General features: G+C 38.1%; 1 protein-coding gene across 2 annotated transcripts in view; it reads left to right on the top strand.

Moving 5' to 3' along the window:
- The window catches only part of LOC126188964 (phosphatidylserine synthase 2-like), a 243,146-nt gene that overhangs the window by 111,585 nt on the left and 108,098 nt on the right, over window positions 1-23,463 (top strand). For both annotated transcript variants that reach the window (XR_007537887.1, XM_049930723.1), the window contains exon 8: window positions 8,090-8,235. Coding sequence is in view for 1 of the 2 variants with exons in the window: in XM_049930723.1 (XP_049786680.1) it covers window positions 8,090-8,235 (146 nt within the window). In the remaining variant the exon portion in view is untranslated. The remainder of the gene's footprint in view (window positions 1-8,089; window positions 8,236-23,463) is intronic.

The following is a 23,463-nucleotide window of genomic DNA, read 5'->3' as shown; positions in this document are numbered from 1 at the left end:
AGTATATGTTCAAACAAGGCCGTCATTTCTGCACTGAATAAGTTACCAATAAGATGTAACGATTCCATTAAAGGCACTTTGGTAAAAAGTGAGACCACATCAAAGCTAACTAATAAATCCGAGCTGCTAAGCTTAACTTCCTTCAAGCGACTGACAAAATCCTCGGAATTACGTATATGGTGGCAACACTTACCCACATGCGGCTTTACTAGTGAGGCTAGATATTTTGCTGTAGAATAGGTCGCAGCACCAATATTACTCACTATTAATCGTAGTGGGGCACCATCCTTGTGTATCTTGGGAAGACCATAGAGTCTTGGTGGTACTGCATTGTGTGATCTCAATCTCTTGATAACTTGTTCAGGTAGAGAACAGTCGTTCAAAAGAGTAGAAGTTTTCCTTTATATTCGGCTTGTTGGGTCCTTTTCAATTCTGCGTTTAGCTCCGGTTTCCGGATTTTGGGATTCCGTAATCAAAGAATCAGTGGAAATACGTCTTGCCGATAATCTTATAAATCATGACAACGGCTTTCAGCTGGATAAAAACTGGAATCCTGTTATTAAAATTATACAATCACAGCAGAATCGACAGCGTCATTTGATACTCAATGACTAGATGATCTTTTACTTTCACCACTGAGGGCAGCACGTACAACTCGGCAATGCCGTGCATTCAACACCTGACGCATGCGCTGTTGGATGCCAGTACATTTTGCATGTGTGAGATTATACATAAATACCGCGATTGCACCTGGGCTCTTCAGTAGTTGTGTACTCACCTGATGATGGCCGGACGTCTCTGGGCTGAAATATTGTGGCAGAATGTCGACGGGATCCGGCTGCATACCCGGAAATTATTAGAAGACTACTGTAGCTGCTGGTGTGACCCAGTTGAGCATGCTTCATGCTGGCTGAAACTGGCACTGCATCTTTACAGGAACATTTCTCACAGTCTGGATGACTTCAGGAAGGTCACTGTAAAAGATCTGGACAAGCTTGAGCAGCAACATCTCGACCAAATGAATGGTATGCAAGGTAGATCCAATTGTGTTACAACGCATGGGGTGAAGCAACACTGTTTTGAATGTTCCCAGCAACTGCTTTTTAGTTCACAAATGTGCAATGATGTGTAGTTTCTAATTGATTGCCTTTCTTTTAGTTGTTTTATTTTTATATCAGGGTAATTGTACAACCCACCACCCCCACCCCCTGCCAAAAAAGAAGCTTATTCTTTCATTTTCTTCTGCCATTGAATCTAATCCCACACATATTTGCAGATATGTAGCTGATACAAAACATTTTCCCAACATTTTATTAACACTGAACCCTGGTGGCTCATACCAGTCACACACTACCTTTTAGGGCACCTACTAATAAGCACATGGTCTGTAATATGATTGAATATCTGCCAGACATCTTCCACAGAGTGAATGTTTGCTGCTGACTGCTCAGGAAGTTTCTAATGATTTTCCCATAACACTTTTTAAGTAGGAACACAGGGCTACTCTAAATGATTAATTTATTTTGAAAGCTCTATATTTTCCAAAGGATTACATGTACAAATTGATGCATGAATAAAACTGTAAACCCACCAAGTTTGCATTTTGCACTCTACAAATGACTCCGAGTGCCCCTCTGGTCACACAACACACTGCAAGTGATAGTGAAGTTCATTTCATACCTTACGTAACATCATCATATCAGTGGCCGTCAGAGCACCATTAATGTGTTCTCATAGCTGTTCCAGTGTTCTTGGCAGTGGAGGTACGTAAACATGGTCCTTGAAGGACCCCCCATAGGAAAAAGTCACAAGATGTTAGGTCAGGAGACCTTGGGGGCCAAGGAACAGAGCCACACCACCTTCACCACTATGCCAATCCAATGCTGCGAATGTTCATTGTATAGGTAGGGATACATCGTTGCTGCGATGAGGGGGTGCCCCATCTTGTTAGAAAGTTCAACATATCAAGATGATAAGTGCCTTTCACAAAAGAAAAACAAGCAGTACAGCTTCACCTCTGACATTACACAGAAAAAATTAATCTTCGGTGAATCTTGTTCATGTGCCAAAATTTTGTGAGGTTTTACAGTGGCCCACACTCTCACATTGTGCTGATTTACCTTTTCCAGATAAATGGCAGGTTGCTTCATTACTGAACACACAAAAACTCTTTTCTTGCTTTCTCACCATTTTGTGAAGACACTGTACTATTACACTGGTGTGTACAATGCAAACTCAGTGAGTTTATGGTTCTATTCATGCATCAGTAATATACGAGGTGAGGCTAGAAAAAAACCGGACTGATTCTGGAAAAAACATTTATTTACAATTATTTACAATTTCATGTTATCTCCTTCAATGTACTCTCCTCCTCGGTCTCTACACCGCTCCATACGAATTTTCCAGTGTTCATAGCAATGCTGCAGATCATTTTCGGTAAGTCCATACATTACTTCCGTCGCTTTTTCTTTTACTGCTTCAACAGTCTCAAATCTAGTTCCTTTCAAAGCTGACTTGACTTTAGGGAAAAGAAAAAAGTCACAGGGGGCCAAATCAGGTGAGTAGGGTGGATGATCTAAGATGGGAATGTTGTGTTTTGCCAAAAACGTCTTCACTGACAACGCACTGTGAGCTGGGGCATTGTCTTGGTGAAGGATCCATGACTTTTTTCTCCACAAATCGTTCCATTTTCTCTGTACTCGCTCACGTAGGGTAGCCAGGACGCTAATGTAGTAATGCTGATTCACTGTTTGTCCCTCTGGTACCCAATCAATGTGCACAATACCTTTGATGTCAAAAAAAACAATCATCATTGCCTTGAATTTCGATTTTGACATTCGTGCTTTTTTTTGTCGTGGAGAACCAGGAGTTTTCCAATGCATCGATTGGCGTTTAGTTTCGGGATCGTAAGTAAAAAACCACGATTCATCGCAAGTAATAACATTTTGTAAGAAGGTGGGATCACTTTCAATGTTTTCCAGGATGTCAGAACAAATCATTCTTCGGCGTTCCTTCTGTTCAATTGTGAGACACTTTGGAACCATTTTTGAACACACTTTGTTCATGTTGAAACTTTCATGAAGAATCTGCCTAACACTTTCCTTGTCAACTCCTGTTAACTCAGACACTGCTCTGATTGTTAAACGGCGATCTTGTCGAACAAGTTTACCGATTTTTTCAATGTTTGCATCAGTTTTTGCTGACAATGGTCTGCCAGTGCGAGTGTCATCACTGGTGTCTTCGCGGCCATCTTTAAATCATTTAAACCACTCAAACACTTGTGTTCGCGATAAACAATCATCGCCGTACACTTGTTGTAACATTACAAACGTTTCACTTGCAGATTTTCCTAGTTTGAAACAAAAGTTGATGTTAACACGCTGTTCTTTCTGTACACTCGACATTTTCCGACGCACAGACAAAACGTCAACTACTTAAAACAGACGCCACGGGCAGACTGAGTGCAGGAGGCAGATGAAACTCGAGCAGTAGGCGGAGCGAGAGTCACGTGACAGGCCATGCGACTTTCAGCCTTATTGCATTTGTTTTATTGTTTCACCAGTACTAGTCCGGTTTTTTTCTAGCCACACCTCGTAATACTTTGTAAAATATAGAACTCTGAAAACAAATGAATCATTTAGAATAGCCCTATGTGTTTGTACCTTGCTTAACTTTTTATTCATCATTAATCAGTGATTTAAATAAATTTCAAGAAAAACATTTAATATAGCATTGCAAGATTCTTTGTCCCTGCTTCTTGTTCTAAGTACATTTCTCTCCCAACTACAGCAATTCCCTATGACTGTGGCATGGTTGGGGAATTTACACATAATATTCTTCATTTCCATGTGACCATAATTGTCAGATAAACTACTTATTATAGCCTACATATTTAAATCACAAAGGTTTTTGGTCCTAAAAACAATGCCCATTGCACCATGACCTTCAATTCATGTTGCTGGAAACATTAGTGTGAGAAATAATGCAGAGCTGGATATTTCCTGATGGAGACCTGTGAACAGTCACTGCTAGTAACTTGTGTGTTTCCAGATCGGCTATACTGACACAGCTATAAAAGAGCTTCTAAACTCTGTGTATATTATTTTTCTGGGCTTGGACCCCATGTAAGGGTTGCACGTATACAGGTGTTTCCCCATTTTCTTCAGTACTTCTGCTGTAATGTGACATTACCTCGTGTCCATCTAGATGTGTGTGTTAACATCAGTGATTTACACATGATATTCTTATAAGCACAACGTATCAGCTGACATTGCATATGTCCTTCCGTTTCATGTTAGCAGTTCATACATTTTCTTTCAGCTTTTATATATGTTTACTGAACACACTAAATGAGAATTCTTTGAGATCCAAGATTTTGTCCAACTTGCAGTTTTATGCTTTGCTATTAGGTTTCAACTGTAGCTACACTTACTCTGCAGCTCTGTCTGTCGGAAGAATTTACCTTAAAACAGGTGTAGTGAAAATATGGAAAATGGCTTCAATATTATTGGTACTATTATTGTAAGACTGGATGTAGCAGTGACGCATGTAAGTATTGTCGTACAAGAATACGCAGATGCAGACTATATCACTTTTTATGCTACCAAATGAAAGACTCATTCTCCTGAACAACTCTCCAGCTCTGTGTTAATATTTCCCAAAGAACAATCAACACTTATTACAGCACAGAAAGTGTGACACAATCTTCACATTAGTATGAGAAGTATTCTCAGAAATGTTTCTGGTGTCATCTTGAGATGTATATTGGGATTACAGTTCAGACTGTTGTCTGCAACCCCAGGTAATGTATGGTGTACTGTACTGTGGTCTTTCCCTAAAAAGCCTCAATCACAGGTTACATCAATGAACCCTATACTTGGCTCCTAGTTACTTGGTAATAATTACTCAAAGTAATAATAACAATAGCTTCCCTTTTTCATGTGGTAACTTCTAAAATACTTTCCCAATGGAGTGCTTAGTTAACAATCGTATCCGTGAAGGAAAACATATTACTGGTTTTGTCTTACATAATTTTGTGTGGCAAACCTTTCAATTTAACATCTCTTTGGCGAGTTACATGTCCTGAACCTACCCCAGTAATCCTACCAGGGAAAGCGGACGTACAGTTTATGATGCAATTCGAATAACATATTGTTCATGGCAAATATTCACAGTTAATTTTATTGAGGAGTAAAAGGTTGCTTAGAGGCAGACAGAAAAGTTTCTGTCATATGACTGGGATTTGATCCCACAACCGCTCAGTTTTCAGACACACACTATATTCTGTCTTAAAGGTTTGGGGTTGGGTTGTTTGGGGGAAGAGACCAAACAGCGAGGTCATTGGTCTCATCGGATTAGGGAAGGAAGTCGGCCGTACCCTTTCAAAGGATCCATCCCGGCATTTGCCTGGAACGAGTTAGGGAAATTACAGAAAACCTAAATCAGGATGGCCAAATGCGGGATTGAACCGTCGTCCTCCCGAATGCAAGTCCAGTGTGCTAGCCACTGCGCCACCTCGCTCGGTGACGCACACTATACCACTAGACCTGACTATAGCCTTAAAAAATAAGCCATCTTTCAGAACACACAGAGTGTGTATAAAAAGTATCGGGAACAATTTTTTCCTGACCTGACTGTACAGTGCACTGCACTATAACCATTCATGTTCAATGATGTGAGAGGTATGGCCTTCAAAACACACCAATCACCAGTCACATGCAAGCGTTCATTGAGGAGAGATGTTGTTTTTAGTGGAACCTTGTCAAGTGAATTGGTGCAAGTGCAAAATGCAGTGAACGATCGAACGGCAGTACACCATCAAATTTTGTGTTGGTCTTGGAAATCAGATATGGAGACATCGGCCATGATTTGACAAGTGTTCAACTATGAAAGCATCTCACAAACTGAAATTTTTTAATTGTCATAGAGGGAGACCAGGAGACGAATACACCAAGGAGATTCAGAAGGATGTAGGTTGCAGTAGGTACTGGGAGATGAAGAAGCTTGCACAGGATAGAGTAGCATGGAGAGCTGCATCAAACCAGTCTCAGGACTGAAGACCACAACAACAACAACAACAACAACAAGCCCTTGAAAGACAGCCGAGAGAGTGTGGAGTACGAGCCCCATGCCGGACAGACATTGACATCTAGAACTGACAGCAATGTGCTCGGTGTGCTTGAAGAACTGAATTCATACTATCAGTTAAGTGTGTGCATCGTTGCAGATGCAGTTGTCATTGATAAGATAGTACACACCATTATCATTGAGGTTTTGGTGATGCGAAAAATCTGTGCTAAACTTGTCCCTACGGTCTTGACATACGACCAAAAACAGAGGCCAGTGTCTGCTTGTGAAGATCTTTCGTAATTTGTTGAAGACCCAGGCTTTTTGGACAACATAATCTTGGGAGACAAAACTTGGATGTTGAAATACGACCTGGAAACAAAGCAGCAAAGTCCCGAATGGCACACTGCTCCATCGCCTCATCTGAAAAGGGTTTGAATGAGCAGATCCAGAGTGAAAGCAATGCCATTGTCTTCTCTGATGCTACGTGAGCGATCACTACAAATTTGTACGTGAAGGGCAGACTGTGGATGGTGCTTTTTATCTAGAAGTGCTAAGAAGACAAGAGAAGTGTCAACCGGGTGAGGCCAGCCATTGCCAGAAATTGGAAACTGCATCACAACAATGCACCCAGCCACATCTGCTCCAAGGTGACCAACCGCCTGATGATAAACAGCATCATGATGATTCCCCAATCCCCTTACAGTCCCAACTTGGCACCAGCTGACTACACATCACTATGGGGACCCTGAGTGCCATCACGGAATCTTGCACCCATACTCTTAAGATCCTTTCAGAATCCACCTATCAGCTAGCCTTCAAGTTGTGGAAAAGCTGCTGGCAAAAGTGTGTCAACACTCAAGGGCTGTACTTCGAAGAATTTTAAGTCATTGTACCAGTGTCTCGAATAAATCCATTTTTCCAAAACTTTTCCATGTACTTTTTATACGAAACCTGTATGTTTGTCACCCAGTGCTAACATTATAGGACTGTTGGACAGTAATGTTGTTACATAACACTATTCCCCGACACAATACAAGGAATTTACTGTTAGCTACATATGAAAATGAGACATTCTTTTGTTAATGAATGTTAGTATGGATGCTGTTGTTAATGTTTTCAACACAATCAAAATTCTGAAGACACTAATCTAAGAATAAGAGGACAATGTAAGTTGTATATGTTTGTGATATGTTTGTTACATTACAGTCTGACCCCTCTTTTCTGAGTGAAGATATTGCATGTTGCATAAATTGGCAATAACATGCGGGTAGAGAAAAATATGCGTGTTTTCTGTTCAGTTTATACACAGTACTGAAAACATTTATGAGATCTGTCACTTATTCACTCATTTCTGTCTCGCAAAATATACTTCACTTCCTACATTTCTTTGTCGGGGATCATACAGTGGGGAGCTTAATGTAGCGTGATGTCATTACTACCGTGCTAGCAATATGTAGATGACCTCAGAGGACGACTGTCACATAACATTCCAGCAGGCCTTCATTGTCTTAAAGACAGCAATTAAAAAAATGTCAGTCAGTCTGATTATCTTCTAGTATATTTCTTAGGTTTTTCTGTGTGTACTTAGCTTTTTATTAACACCATTGTTTTAAGTAGATTGTTAAGTATTCTAATATTTGTACCTTGTGTTGTTTATTTTGAGAGTGTGTGTACTGTTTGTATATCGCTGAAAGTTCTCTTTTTTGTTGGCATCATTTTTCGGGACTGCCTGTGTGGATTAATGGCTAATAAAGCTCACTAACATAAGAGTTTTTTTTCTAGTGAGAACCTATTTTTTCCTCTAATTTAAGTCAGGTTTGCGAAGACCTTTGAAGTACGAAGCTGCAACAGTGACATGAAAGTCACAGAAGTAGCATAAAATTGAAAATTGGTGTTTCACATGAGAATTCCATCCGCTACTTCCTCCTGTAAATAAACTTAGAATAGACTTTCCTTTGTGATGATTTAAAATGAATACTTCAAATTTAACTAACATTTAATCTTTTTTCATCTTTTTCAGTTCCTCGTTGCAGAACTGAATACGTTTTACTTGAAGTTTGTGATGTGGATTCCACCAGAACACTACTTTAACCTTGTACGCTTGTTTTTCATATTACTTTGGGGTGCTGTATCAATGCGGGAAGTCTTCCAGTATTTGGATGATCCGTGAGTACATATAGCTGTTACATTTTTTTAAAGCAGTTTCTAACTGCAGTTACATGTACTTGTGTGACTACTATTTTTTTCCCATGAGTTCATTTCTGTGTAAACCTTTTGTTAAGAATGGTTAGGCTGTATGCTCTGCTGAAAATGTATAATCTGAGATTAGGTTGTGGTTTACAGCCTCATTTAAGTTTGTAGCAGATATGCGTGGAATTCTGCAACAAGTATGTATGCCATTAAATTAGAAGAACTTGGACATAGGCACAGAAAGCCTGAAGTAAAAACAAAGACAAGATATACACACACACACACACACACACACACACACACACAGTCTCTCTCTCTCTCTCTCTCTCTCTCTCTCTCTCTCTCTTATAATGAAACTTTCATTGCTTGAGCCAGTGTAGATGGATAATTATTTACCATATGGATAACCAACTTTATAGGAATGATATTCACGCTGTGCGCTCCAGGGGTTGTGTTGTTAGTAGTGTTCATGTCATTACTTCTCGTTATGTGCTGGTACTGGAACAGCAATGTAGGATTGAAATACAAGCATCAGTGTGCATTACAGTTCTGCACAGTCATCATAGGTCTGGGGAAGGTAAGTGTGGTTTCACTCATAAAGTTTTAGTGGTCCTCTTTCTGCACAGGGTTGAAGAACGTGACTTGGAAATTCAAATTAACAGGTGATTTGTGAATTGCTCCTGGGAGAGGCCGATGGCCTATTGCACCACAAATTGTTGAAGTTATTTTTGGCATAGCTAAGAATTCTGGATGCAGTGTGCAATCTTCAAGCAATGCTCGAGCTGTGTCATGACAGATGAACTTTCCATAGTCACCGTGCAAAAAGTGGTGCAAAGAATTGTGAAATGGTGTGTCCAGTGCAGTTACAGGGTTTCATGGACGCAGATAGTCATCACATTGAGCAACATTTGTAACCTGGAAAGTAAATATGGTACACAATCAACAAATGTTACCTTGTCATGTGGAAATTAAAATGTCTCTTTCAATTGTTTATTCATTATTTCTCTTGCGTGTGTTCTTACAGAGGTTTCTACAATGTTTCATTGTTTTATGATCACTCGTTTTTCATGGGGGCGCTTTTCAAGTAGCAAAAGTTTAATTATAATCACCCTGGGTGTAGAACATAATGTGAAGCATAGAATTGAAACAGGATTTCTTTCACTCGTGTAAGTGGATGAGCAACACCTGCACCATTGAATATAGTCTTTCAAAATTATTTCAAAAGCCCTCATTACCATTCCATTCTAGATATGAAAGAAATCAAGCTTCAGAAATGAGGTATTCATATTATTTGGTCCAACTGCATTGTACTCCTTTTAGTAGCTGCTTAATAATGTAGGAGGTTGGCTAATGCACTTGCGGTCATGTACTGCAGAGTGATTCAGTGATACTGAAAGAACGTTTTTATAACCAAAGATCTATTTTGTTATCATTCTATGCAAAACCTAAACAAAATACATACTTGCTATCCTCAAGACACATTTAATTAATTTGTAGCTTATGTTTGAATACTGAGAAAAAGTATTTGGTACATTGTATTACTTGCAAGAACTGGACAGTGTTTGTATTGTGATTTTTGGGAGCACAGTTAAAAGATATGATTTTCTTGAGACACTATTAATGGTACAGGTATGAAGCACTAATATCTTAACATAGTGTGACTTCACAAAACCAAATGAACATTCTCCTGACATTTAACAAGCTCTTTTTTTGTTAGGTGACAATGATGTTGTCTATTTTGATTGTTGTTTGGTTTCAGAATCATAACTGCCGTGAGTGGTCACCATTAATGAACTTGTGGAAAAATTCTGGCTCAATTTGGAGCTGTTCTTTCAAAGTACAGCTTGTGTGTACTCAACTTTATGTTTGTAGATGAGTTAGAAGCCAAGGCACAGATTTAGCAATGACCCTTCTCATTCCCAGATCTTTGATTAAAATTTGCTGAACTAAATGTGAAGACAAGCCAGTTAACTCTGTCATGTGTTCATAATCAGTTGTTGGTCTTCAAGCATACTCCACAAATTTTGTAGACTTTTTGTCTGTCTTAGAAATTAATAGTGTCCAGGACGAGACTTGTCAAGTTGCCATTTTTGTAAGATTAACCCTCTGGCACATAGCGTCCACTACAGTGCACAGTTGGTAATGGTTGCTTCTTCAGTGTTTTCTATCAGGCAAATGCATACAGTCAACTGCAGTGGGCACTTCCTGCTAATGTTGTGCCCTACATGCATTTGCAGCCTCATGACTGATTGAAAATACCAGAAAAGTAACCATTGAAAGCTGTCCACTGCAGTGAAATTCATGCACCACAGGGTTAATTTTTTTTCATATTATCATCCCTCTAAGCTGGTTTCAACATCACAACAGTTTTGTGACTTTTTCTTGAGGATGAAGCAGAATTTCACAGCTGCATTTAGTTCACTTACACCTGCTGTTGTAAAATAAAAAAAGAAGAGAGTAAAACAGCTGCAGTGAGACTAGAGGCAGTATTGAATGTACAAGAAGTGCACAATGCACCCGTAACAAGAAAAATGCATACTAAATAAGCATCACCTGAGACAGCACTATTTTAGGACGTATTCCTTTATACTCACTGAGTGTATCAGGAATGCTATGCTGTAAGACACTACCCTGTTGCTAGAGTAAGGTACACAGGCGTTAGTAGGCATGCAAAACATCAGAACTGGAAAATAGTAAGTGGTTCTAAAACAATGAAGAATACATGTTACTATAAATCGATAAAGCAGGAGTAAGCCATTACATATTTTGGAAGGTTGTCAGGTAAAAACAAAAGCAGTGAGTACATATTTAAGGTGGGAATGTTGGTCAAGGCAAGGACATACAGAAGACATAGCTCAGCTGGTGGTATTAGGAAACAACACAAGGTGGTTGAGTGATTACATAAAAAATGAGTTAAGAGAAGAAAATTGGTTGATTAATGGAAGAATGAGGGATAACATCAAAAAGATTGGCAGTCAAAACACGTAGCAAACAGAACACCATTAACAAATTTGTCTTGAAAAACTAATGCTTATTAAGATTTCAGTATTCTTTATTGTAAAAAATAATTAATGAACATGTGATTTTATTACATTAATGTTTTTTTCAAAACGAGCATTGAATAGTAGAGTTAAACATGGCCAGTTGATTTTTATAAATAATATGTCAATGATTTTCTGCAAGTGAACACCAAAGAATCTTTTCATAATGTAAAATGATTTCTTGTTAGTATTGGACACTTGCATATGTCAGTAGAAACTTCTGACTTCTGAAGAATGATTACAAGCTTGAGTTGTATATCCCTCTGAGAAAGAATGGCATGTAGTAACCTTACAGAAATGTGATTATGTGTTATTTCTCTATGATCAGATCCAGTTCTATACTCTTCTCCTTCTCTTGCATGTTGCATTGTGTGAATTTTCATGTGGGCTCATAATTTTAAAAAAATGTAGTGGAATGTCATAATAAGGTGACGTAACAGCTGCTTTCTTCCATTTTTGTTCATTTTTAGTTGGTTAGACTGTGCAAGTGTCAATAAGTATGCTGTACACTCAGTAAAAACATGTAAATATCTGATGGAAGTATTTTTTTTTCCTGGTGGTGATAATGACTGGCAATGAAAACTGAGGAGCACTAAGAGCTGTGAAAGGAGATTTAAAAGCTTTCGGTCACTCTTTACAAAGTGTCAAGAGAGAGGGATAAAGAAGTTAGTGTACATCATAGCTGACAAGTTAGCTTTAATTAAAATGGTGGTCAGAGTAATAGGACACAAGGCAGAGAGTAAAAAAACACAGCATACCTTAGGATTATGTGTGAGTTAGACAAATGTCTGTTTTCTTACATCCAAAACTATCAGTGCCTTCTCTTTTAATCCCTTTGTGTCTTCAATTTCAGAATTTGGTTATCGTAGTTCTAAATCTCTTAAACTACTAATACTATAAGGAAAGTTCTGACAGAATGTAAATAATTTAGGAGTAAAGGGGACCTTTCACTGAATATCAAAAGCATTGAGTTGTCAACAAACACACACAAAAGAGAAAGAAAACTTCTAGCTTTCGGAATAAATCCTTTGATGAGCTAGAGTAAAATACACATACAAAACAAAACACGTTAATGCGCACACGCGTATACTCACACACACACACACACACACACACACACACACACACACACACACACACCCCTCTGTCCCTACATTATGCTAGCTGGGCAGACAATATAACATCGCTTTTATGTTCCCGGAATTAACGTTTTTCCACCGTTTACAACATTTTTTTCACTCCTGGCAAATTTCCTATGTTCACACTGTTAATTCGCATCCAATTTTATGTTAACATACTTATAATTTTCCCAGAATTGATGTTTTATGAAACAATGTTCATGGAGAGAAAACTGATGTAATTGATATAAAATGACACAGGCATGGCGTTGGTCTTTAAACGGTGTTTACAATCGTTATACATTTAAGTTTCTTGAAACTATGACACTCTAATCAAAAGATATGAATTGGTAAGAGTTGGTACAATTCGTACTTTATTTCCTTCTGCTGCCAACCCCTAATTGGCATAGTGACTGATGGGAGTAACTACATTCATTCGAGTAATAACCAATGACAAGTTTTTAGTCTCTACTGCACATGTGCAACTTCATGACTGTTGCTCTCGTCATGATGGTTGAAAATCACATTTCACGTGTTTTGTTGTTTGGACACTTGTGTAGTGCTAGTTGACACCTGTGCATTGCTTAAATGTTTGTGGTTTAAATAATGAAACACTGCACCAGTTAAGTATTTTTTCATGCTTAGCAAAATGTGTTTTGAGAATTTATTCTCATTGTGAAGTACAAATATTTACATAAATATTTTTGTGATGTTTCACACAAAAACCTTGTGTGCGCGTGCGCGTGCTCTCGCAGTACCTATTTGTATGGCACCTAGATAGCAAGAGATGCAGACCATCACATATGCAACCATCACACAAAATACTTATGTAAACATTTGCACTTGACAATAGGAATAAATTCAAGGAAAACATCTTTCTAAGCATAAAAAAATACATAAGTGATGCAGCATTTCATTAGTTAGATAATGAATGACACAATTGCAGACCTTTCCAAAACATCGATTGTGGTGAACGAGATTAAGTAAAGTGTTTCTACTTCCCAGACAGTTAACTAGTTCCATTTACATCAGCGGGTAAACATAGTAGGAAATTCAGGAAACCTTTATTGGATAATAAACAAGTCTCTAACAAGTATTTTGATGTCTATTATGTACCTATATCAAAATAAACTATGACAATGCGAGGGCGGATCCAATACATAACTACTACCACTTAAAAAGTTATTTCCCACATTTTACATTTTACTGCATATTTCACCATTTTTTGAAGTCTCTTTAGAAGGATAAAAGTAGGGCTTCACTGTGTGTACATGAGTGTGAATTTTAATCTGGCTCATCAAAGTATTCATTCTGAAAGCTAGCAAGTTTTCCTTCGTTTTTGTGCCTGCCTGTCGACGACTCAATGCTTCAGCTATTCGGTGAGTGGTCTCTTTCACTAAACTACTTACTTTCAAAGTCTTTCTGTAATGTTTATGTAACATATGTGAGGGATTGACTCTACAAATATCACATTGTAGGAACCTTATAGATTTCTTTACAAAGATTTGTATGTTTAGCTGTTATCCATGGTATTGAATTTATTTGTAGTCTCTGTGCCATCGGTCCAAATAAGATGTTAGTTATATTTATTCCATGAATCTGTTCACTACTGCAGATTCTGAAAAATCTACATTATTTAGTATTATCATTTACCAGTGTTATGATTGCATCATCACTACTACCACCATCATCGCCATCACAATAATTTAATTGTGTTAATTTCTGCATTTTCAGTTATTAGTAAATGCATGTTATAGACAAATTATTAGCATTTGATCTTGGCATGATTGTATGTATATTTTCTGCAACAACAATGGGAACATGTAGCCAGAAATAACAAGAGAAATATAGCTTAGGAGACAGAAATCTCTACAGATTTTTTTGCACAGACAGTGAAGAAATGACAAAGCTGTACTATCAGGTTGCCTGACTAAAACAGTAGAGTGCAGAAGTTAATGCTATGGAAGATGGTGAGGACGGTCAAGCTTTAAAATTGTTTCTAGTATCTTTCATTATGTCTCTGTTATAGCACTTTATTATGCCTTGTCAGTTGTATAGAAACAGTTTGTACATAGAAATTCTAGTCCTTGTGTGCAGTACCACCAGTTCAACATAAACCTAACTGTGTATAAACACATTGTGTTCTTCATTGTAAATGTATGTGCCCAGCATTATGGTAGTTCCATTATTTTCAAACAACTGTTTGTGCACTTAACAAGCAATTGATCTAGTGTTGAATTTTCTAGTAGTATGCTGCATCTTCTCCATAAGGTGGTGTATAAAATACTGATCTATTGAGACAGAACCAACTGCCGTTGTGTGTGGACAGGGGTAGGGAGAGGGGGAGCAGCAGCAGGAGCAGGAGTAAAGAGAATGATTTGCTCCTGTTGCCATGGCATAACGGGTTAGTTCAGTATGTCACTTGACTGGGATAACATCAGAAATTGTATTACCAATTTGTGTGCAGTCAAGCACACAATAGACAATATGCGCAATATCTGTGCATTTCATTACGGGCAGATCATGCATTTCTAGAGAAATTCAGAGATGCAGGCACAGGGCTTGTCATGTGCTACTGTGTCAAAAATGTATCAGAAGAACCATCATTTGGGGGAAACCATCACTAAAGAGTGTCAGCTGCTGTAGCCAAACAACATATTGATAAAAGAGGTCATCATCAAGTATGGCAATGACATATAGACTGGCTGCAGTGAAGTATCACTCCCCATTACAATACTGGACACTAGCACTGATGACGACAGCTACCTGTGATCAGCCAGATCATCCAGAACCAAGACCCCACTATGTGATACTGAACTGACCACCCCTATGTATCTACATTTGCTTGCCACGTCTCATAAGGCACAGAGATTAGCATCGGTAGAACCCCTTTTTTTACGTGTGGTAATAAAAATTGATTTAGACAGAATTAAGCACATTTAAAATTACGTGAACTTTAGTAACCCTCTCATGCTGATAAATTCAGACTAACTGACTAATAACATTTATGACTTTGACAATTATTTAAATTAAATTTTTTACATATTTCGGCCTTGGCACATCTTTTCTAGATGCAGTGGGTTTTTAAATATTTACTGAATTCTTTCCCGATGTTAGCTATGGAACACAAGACTGTCTCTGTTAGCATAAAATGGTTAAATATTTCCAAGCCGACCTGAACGTTTAATTATCATTGACAAAACACACTTCACTATACGTTTAAGTAATTTGCTTTAGAAATTGAAAGAACCAACAGATTAACAACTTCAACGTTAATTATCTGCCTATGAATGCACAAATGTAAAACCAGTAATAAATTCAGTCAGCCTCAGGATCGCTGTGAAAGAAAAATATTTCGTAATTCACTGCTAATTTTACCTGCTCCTGATTTACGGGTTTGGTTAATTTTATAGCGGAACAATTTTTTAAATGTGCCGCCGCTGCAAATCGTTCAGTCGCGGCACAGCCCAGCAACACCAGTGATAATCGCTAAAAGTGCTGAAAATTCTTTAAAGAAATATTATAGATGACATGGGCAAGCTAATTTACATTAGTAATACACAGTTTTGATAAATTATAATGTATTTAGACCATAACAATAATTAAAATTGCACACCTTTATAATTCCTCCTCTAATGGCAGCTAAAGATAGATACAGACAAAAGAAGTCTACTCATTCATATAATGCTACGTCACAGGTTCCTCTCTCTCTCAGCTCTCGAAGGAGACGACAAAGAATGCACATTATGTAGTGCTATTTATACTATTGCTGATTATGACTATCTCTTTGTAATCTTACAACATTATTTTCCTCGGTGGCTATATTTTACATTTTTTCATCGCAGATATTAACATATTTCGTAATTACATTATGAGTATAGAAATATTACAATCATAAATACATCGAGAATATTATTACAGAAAATATTACAACAACCACCAACATCCTTTATACAAAATTAAACAATATTTTTTGTTAAACAATTACAGCACATACAAACTGCTTCATAGCGGCGCACATAGTACAATTAAATGTCATTTCAGTTCATTAACAGTGTGTGTGTGTGTGTGTGTGTGTGTGTGTGTGTGTGTGTGTGTGTGTGTGTTGCCAGGGAACGTTACAACCTACTGTCTGCACATGTGACTCTGTGTGGTTTTTTACAGCACCCTGTATGTGACATGCATTTTTAACAAGAGAGGATGCTAAACGAACACAGTCAAATTATGTCAGAATGATATACAGAACACCGTATGGATATGAGGTGGCTTATGTTGTGCATCTGGTCACATGACCCCAATCCTATTGATCACCCTCGTTCATCTGCTGCAGTACTGATGTTTATTCTACAAGTTTGGTGCTTTGTTTCTCATTGCTACTTTGTCATAAATGTTCTGTGTGTTGTTTTCTCCTTCAAGTAGAGTGGAAGAGATTTGATTGTATTGTATTGTAAATTTTAATCAGTTTGATCTCTCACTACTGGCTACATGGTTTGTGAGTTCATTCTCTTTCATTCACTTATTTCTGATGCTCTGTATATGGCACTTTCCAAGACCTCTATGTATTGGTCCTTGCAAAGAAACAGTGTATTCAGTATCACACTTAGATCATTAGATTATTTGGTTTGTGATCTGTTTTCTGTTTGTTTGTAGTGAAGTAGTTTGTGGCATAAATGTATTTCATTATTGAATCATGGAATATTTCACGACAGTTTCTTCTCTGTGGATCTTATGTACATGTAGTCATTGATTTGAAGAGGAGAACAAAGGGAGGAAAAAGAGACTGGGAACTGGGAAAAGGTAGCAAGCAAAGGGCGAAAAAGGGGAACGCTTGAAAAAACTCCAGAAATTCAATTAGTAAATCAGTTTGGCTTGCTATCTGTAGTGGAGGAAGGGCCTCATCCAGATGTAGTTGAGAGTAGGTTGAAGCAGAATATTAGCTTAAAGAAAAGAGACAGATCAGGATCAAACCAGAATAGGAAAAGAAGAATTCTGCTTATAGGCAGCAGCCAAGGGAGGGGCGTGGGCCAGCAGCTTCAGGAGAAATTAGGTGCAGTGTACTTGGTCACAAGTTTTGTGAAACCAAGTGCTAGCCTTAGCCAGGTGACAGAAAACTTAGGTCAGCTATGCAGGGACTTTGAGAAGGAACATCAGGTAATTATAGTTGGGGAGCAGGAAACAGCCTGGCTATGAATCCAAGATACAGTATTAGGCATGACCTGGATAAAATAGGAGCAGAAACTGAACACACAAAGGTGGGGTTTGTGGAGGTCTGTCAGCACCATGACCAGCCCTGGGTAAACACTGCTGTTGGGCATGTTAACACTGAGCTGAACAAGATGCTCCAGACACCAGCAAAATCTCACATAAGTGTAGTTCCAGTAAATGCTGTTGGTAGGTGGGGATACACTACACATGGCCTGCACCTGAATAGGATGGGGAAAAATAAGTTAGCTTCTCTATTTGCAGAAACTGTAAGGGGGTCCAAACTCTCACGAGTTATCCCTGTGGTTAATGGTTCCAGGCAGATAGGTTTTTTTTAGATTAAATCCAAAGTCCAGACACATGAAAATCAAGCTAAACAGAATAAAAGAAACTTCATGTACAGTAAATAGGGGTAAAGCTAAGGGCAGTATCAACTTTCATCAACATATCAGGGGAATAAAAAATAAAGTAGATGAGGTATTAGTGTGTTTAGATGATCTCAAAAATAAGAATGAGATTGATACACTCTGTCTGTCTGAACACCATGTATCTGTGGGCATGGATAGTGTAGTATAAGTGGGTATAATTTAGCATCTTACACTTGTAGACCTAGGATGGATAAAGGAGGAGTTGCCATTTTCATAAAACAAGGGTATAAATGCAAAACTGTAAAAGTAAGCAAATTTTGTGTTGATCAGTACTTTAAGGTTTCTGCATGTGAACTTCAGCTAGATAATGTAGTATTGATATTAGCAACAGTGTACAGGTTCCCATTAGGAGACTGGGAGCTGTTCATAAAAAATTTTGACTCCCTGTTATGCTGTCTGTCAGACAAAAAGAAGAAGTTATTAATCTGTGGTGATTTCAATGTAAACTTTCTAAGTAATTCTAATAGGAAAAGTGAACTAGAAGTGTTATTAACAACATATAACTCAGAATCAGTGATCAATTTCCCTACACGTATAGCTCAAGACAGTAGCATGCTAATAGATAATGTATTTGTACAGAAAGAGGATGTAAAACAAACACATGCTTTCCCTGTGGTAAATGGATTGTCAGACCATGATGCACAACTGATTAACTTACAAAACCTAACAGGGTGTACAGTTCGGAAACCATTAAGTAAACGTGTGAGGTCACTCAACCCGGTATCTATAGAGCACTTTAGAGAAAGCTTAAGAAATGTTAATTGGGGAGATGTATATAATGAGTCAAATGGTAATGATAAATGCAACACATTTCTTGATAAATTTATATCCCTTTTTGAACATTGTTTCCCAAAGAAAATTACTAAGTGTAACACCACACACTTTTCAAAGAAACCTTTGATTACTACAGGTAGTAAAGTGTCTTCAGAAAGAAAAAGAAAACTTTATGAGACAGCAAGAACTAGTAAAGATCCACAAGTAGTTTTACACTATAAAAATTATTGTAACATACTGAAAAAGTTGTAAGGAAATCACGAAATATGTATGTTAGAGCAGAAATTAACAACTCCAGCAATAAAATCAAATCAATATGGAATGTTGTTAGAAGGGAGACAGGAAAAGTAACCACTGGGGTAGGTAGTATTACTATTAAAGAGAACGAGACCATCCTAAGCAACAGTACACAAGTAGCTATTGTATTTAACAACCATTTCTTAAGTGTAAGGGAAAAAAAAACGGTGAGAACAGTTCGAAAGAAAAAGCCGGGCAGTACATGGAAGAGTCCGTTTGGAAAAAATTTAGTCAGTTTAAGTTTCACCTAACAACATATTGTGAAATAAGTAAAATTATCAAATCTTTGAAAAAATAAATGTTCTGTTGGAGTAGATGACATCTCTAATAAGATATTAAAACAATGTGGAGCAATTACAGCTGATGTTCTGAGTCACGTATGTAATGCATCACTAACTCAAGGTATTTTCCCAGACAGGTTAAAATATGCCATTGTCAGGCCTATCTACAAAAAGGGAGACACCACAGATGTGAATAATTATTGGCCAGTATCCTTGCTTACAGCATTTTCAAAAATCTTCTAGAAAGTAATGTACTCGAGTGGTTAGCCATCTCAACAGTAATGGGATACTTAGTAAATCACAGTTTGGATTTCAAAAACGCTGTTCCACTGAGACAGCAATATACAATTTCACTGTCCACATAATAGAGTCTTTAAATAGTAAAATGTCACCAATAGGAATTTTCTGTGTCCAGCCCAAAGCATTTCATTGAGTGAACCGTGACATTATGTTACAGAAATTACAATTCTATGGTATAAATGGAATAGCATATGAGTGGTTTAAGTCATACCTACAGAATGGGAAGCAAAAAGTTTCCTTATATGGGTCAAGTGATTTAAATAAGTTTGCCACTTCATCTAACTGGGGTGAAATTACATTAGGTGTTCCACAGGGTTTAGTCATGGGTCCCCCTTCTGTTCTTGATATGTGTGAACGACCTCCCATCCTATCTGAAACAGGAAGCTGAACTGACACTGTTTGCTGATGATACATGCATCATTATTAATCCAGTAAAAGAAACTCCAATTGAAAATGATACAAATAAGGTCTTTGGAAAAGTCATAAATTGGTTTTCTGCAAATGGGCTTGCTCTAAACTTTGAAAAAACATAGTACATCGAATTTTCTGCTGCAAAAAGTACAGTCCCTTCAATAAATATAACACATCAACAGAAGTCAGTAGACAGGGTAGAGCATATTAAGTTTTTGGATGTATGTATAGATGAGAATCTTAATTGGAAAATTCATGTTTTGAATCTTCTAAAGCAACTAGGATCAGCAACTTTTGCAATCAGAATAATTGCCAATTTTGAGGATATGGAAATTACTGAGCTAACATACTTTGCATACTTTCGCACTCTGATGTCATACGGAATAATATTTTGGGGGTTACTCAACATTTAGACAAAAAGCATTCACTGCTCAAAAGAAAGTGGTTAGAATAATGTGTGGGATTCATAGTCGTGCATCTTGTAGACATCTTTTTAAAAGATTGGGAATTCTTACAACAGCCTCACAGTACATTTACTCACTAATGAAATTTGTTTTCAACAACATGGACCAGTTTAAAAACAACAGTGACATTCATGATTATAATACAAGAAAAAAGAAAGACTTACTCTATCAAACTTCCTGGCAGATTAAAACTGTGTGCCGGACCGAGACTCGAACGCAGGAGAGCTTCTGTGAAGTTTGGAATGTAGGAGATGAGGTACTGGCGGAATTAAAGCTGTGAGGACAGGGCGTGAGACGTGCTTGGGTAGCTCAGTTGGTAGAGCACTTGCCCGCGATAGGCACAGGTCCCGAGTTCGAGTCTCGGTCCGGCACACAGTTTTAATCTGCCAGGAAGTTTAATATCAGTGTACACTCCGCTATAGAGTGAAAATTTCATTCTACTTACACTATCCTTTACTCAACCTATCTTTGGCACATAAAGGGGTAAAATATGCTGCTATAAAAATTTTTGACAAATTACCAGGTGAAATAAAATGTCTGACAGACAGCAGTAATAGCTTCAAAAATAAATTGAAAGCATATCGCCTTGACGACTCCTTCTATGCCATAGATGAATTCTTGAATAGGAATAAATAAATCTATAAATATAGTATATGCATTTTGTGCCATTTATGGGAATTGGATAAATAATAGAAATATTAATCTTTAACTCTATATTGTAATATAAATATATTAAAAAAATCTTGTTTCATATGTGCATTTCTTGTGCCCTCGACACGTTCACCATCATAACGGCTACCGTACTGTGCAATTGATCAATGGAACACGCATCCAAATAACTAACTAAGCCCCCCATGCAGTTCAGCTCATACTGCACTCATCTGAAGTTAACGAGAAAATGATGTACATGATGACTGCAAATCTCTATTTTAGAGTACAAAATGATGTCATCAGCTAAAACAAAACAAAAAATTTTCTCATGGAGCTTGTGGATCACATGGCATATGCCTTATTAGGCTAAAACAGTTTTGACATTGAAAAATAGTTGGAGGACTCTCATTGAGTAAAAACTGAAGGCTAGTTTTGCTCTTCTACTTTGGAATGACTTGTCTGTATAACAGAGATGCGTCGCCATAAAAGTAGAATACCTAACGAATATTTTCCTTCTAAGTAATACAAAGTATGTAATAGGTTTGTGAAAATGCAATTTTTCCAGCTTTCATAGCCAGGCCTACGTGTCATCTGCTAGGCACACTGTACATTTGTTTATCGTAGCAGAATCTACATCTACAGCTACATCTACATCCATAATCTGCAAGCCACCTGACGGTGTGTGGCGGAGGGTACCCTGAGTACCTCTATCGGTTCTCCCTTCTATTCCAGTCTCGTATTGTTCGTGGAAAGAAGGGTTGTCGGTATGCTTCTGTGTGGGCTCTAATCTCTCTGATTTTATCCTCATGGTCTCTTCGCGAGATATACGTAGGAGGGAGCAATATACTGCTTGACTCTTCAGTGAAGGTATGTTCTCGAAACTTCAAAAAAACACGTACCGAGCTACTGAGCGTCTCTCCTGCAGAGTCTTCCACTGGAGTTTATCTATCATCTCCGTAACGCTTTTGCGATTACTAAATGATCCTGTAACAAAGCGCGCTGCTCTCCGTTGGATCTTCTCTATCTCTTCTATCAATCCTATCTGGTACGGATCCCACACTGCTGAGCAGTATTCAAGCAGTGGGCGAACAAGCGTACTGTAACCTACTTCCTTTGTTTTCGGATTGCATTTCCTTAGGATTCTTCCAATGAATCCCAGTCTGGCATCTGCTTTACCGACGATCAACTTTATATGATCATTCCATTTTAAATCACTCCTAATGCGTACTTCCAGATAATTTATGGAATTAACTGCTTCCAGTTGCTGACCTGCTATTTGTAGCTAAATGATAAGGGATCTATCTTTCTATGTATTCGCAGCACATTACACTTGTCTACATTGAGATTCAATTGCCATTCCCTGCACCATGCGTCAATTCGCTGCAGATCCTCCTGTATTTCAGTACAATTTTCCATTGTTACAACCTCTCGATACACCACAGCATCATTTGCAAAAAGCCTCAGTGAACTTCCGATGTCATCCACAAGGTCATTTATGTATATTGTGAATAGCAACGGTCCTATGACACTCCCCTACGGCACACCTGAAATCACTCTCACTTCGGAAGACTTCTCTCCATTGAGAATGACATGCTGCGTTCTGTTATCTAGGAACTCTTCAGTCCAATCACACAATTGGTCTGATAGTCCATACGCTCTTACTTTGTTCATTAAACAACTGTGGGGAACTGTATCGAACACTTTGCGGAAGTCGAAAAACACGGCATCTACCTGTGAACCCGTGTCTATGGCCCTCTGAGTCTCGTGGACGAATAGCGCGAGCTGGGTTTCAAACGACCGTCTTTTTCGAAACCCATGCTGATTAGAGTAGATTTCTAGTCTCCAGAAAAGACATTATACTCGAACATAATACGTGTTCCAAAAATATACAACTGATCGACGTTAGAGATATAGGTCTATAGTTCTGCACATCTGTTCGATGTCCCTTATTGAAAACGGGGATGACCTGTGTCCTTTTCCAATCCTTTGGAATGCTGCGCTCTTCTAGAGACCTACGGTAGACTGCTGCAAGAAGGGGGGCAAGTTCCTTCGCGTACTCTGTGTAAAATCGAACTGGTATCGCATCAGGTCCAGCGGCCTTTCCTCTTTTGAGCAATTTTAATTGTTTCTCTATCCCTCTGTTGTCTATTTCGATATCTACCATTTTGTCATCTGTGCGACAATCTAGAGAAGGAACTACAGTGCAGTCTTCCTCTGTGAAACAGCTTTGAAAAAAG

The sequence above is a fragment of the Schistocerca cancellata genome, chromosome 5 (assembly GCF_023864275.1).
Source record: "Schistocerca cancellata isolate TAMUIC-IGC-003103 chromosome 5, iqSchCanc2.1, whole genome shotgun sequence".
Taxonomy (NCBI): Eukaryota; Metazoa; Arthropoda; class Insecta; order Orthoptera; family Acrididae; genus Schistocerca; species Schistocerca cancellata.
Note: the sequence above shows the minus strand (reverse complement) of the source record. Positions and strands in the feature narration are given on the sequence as shown.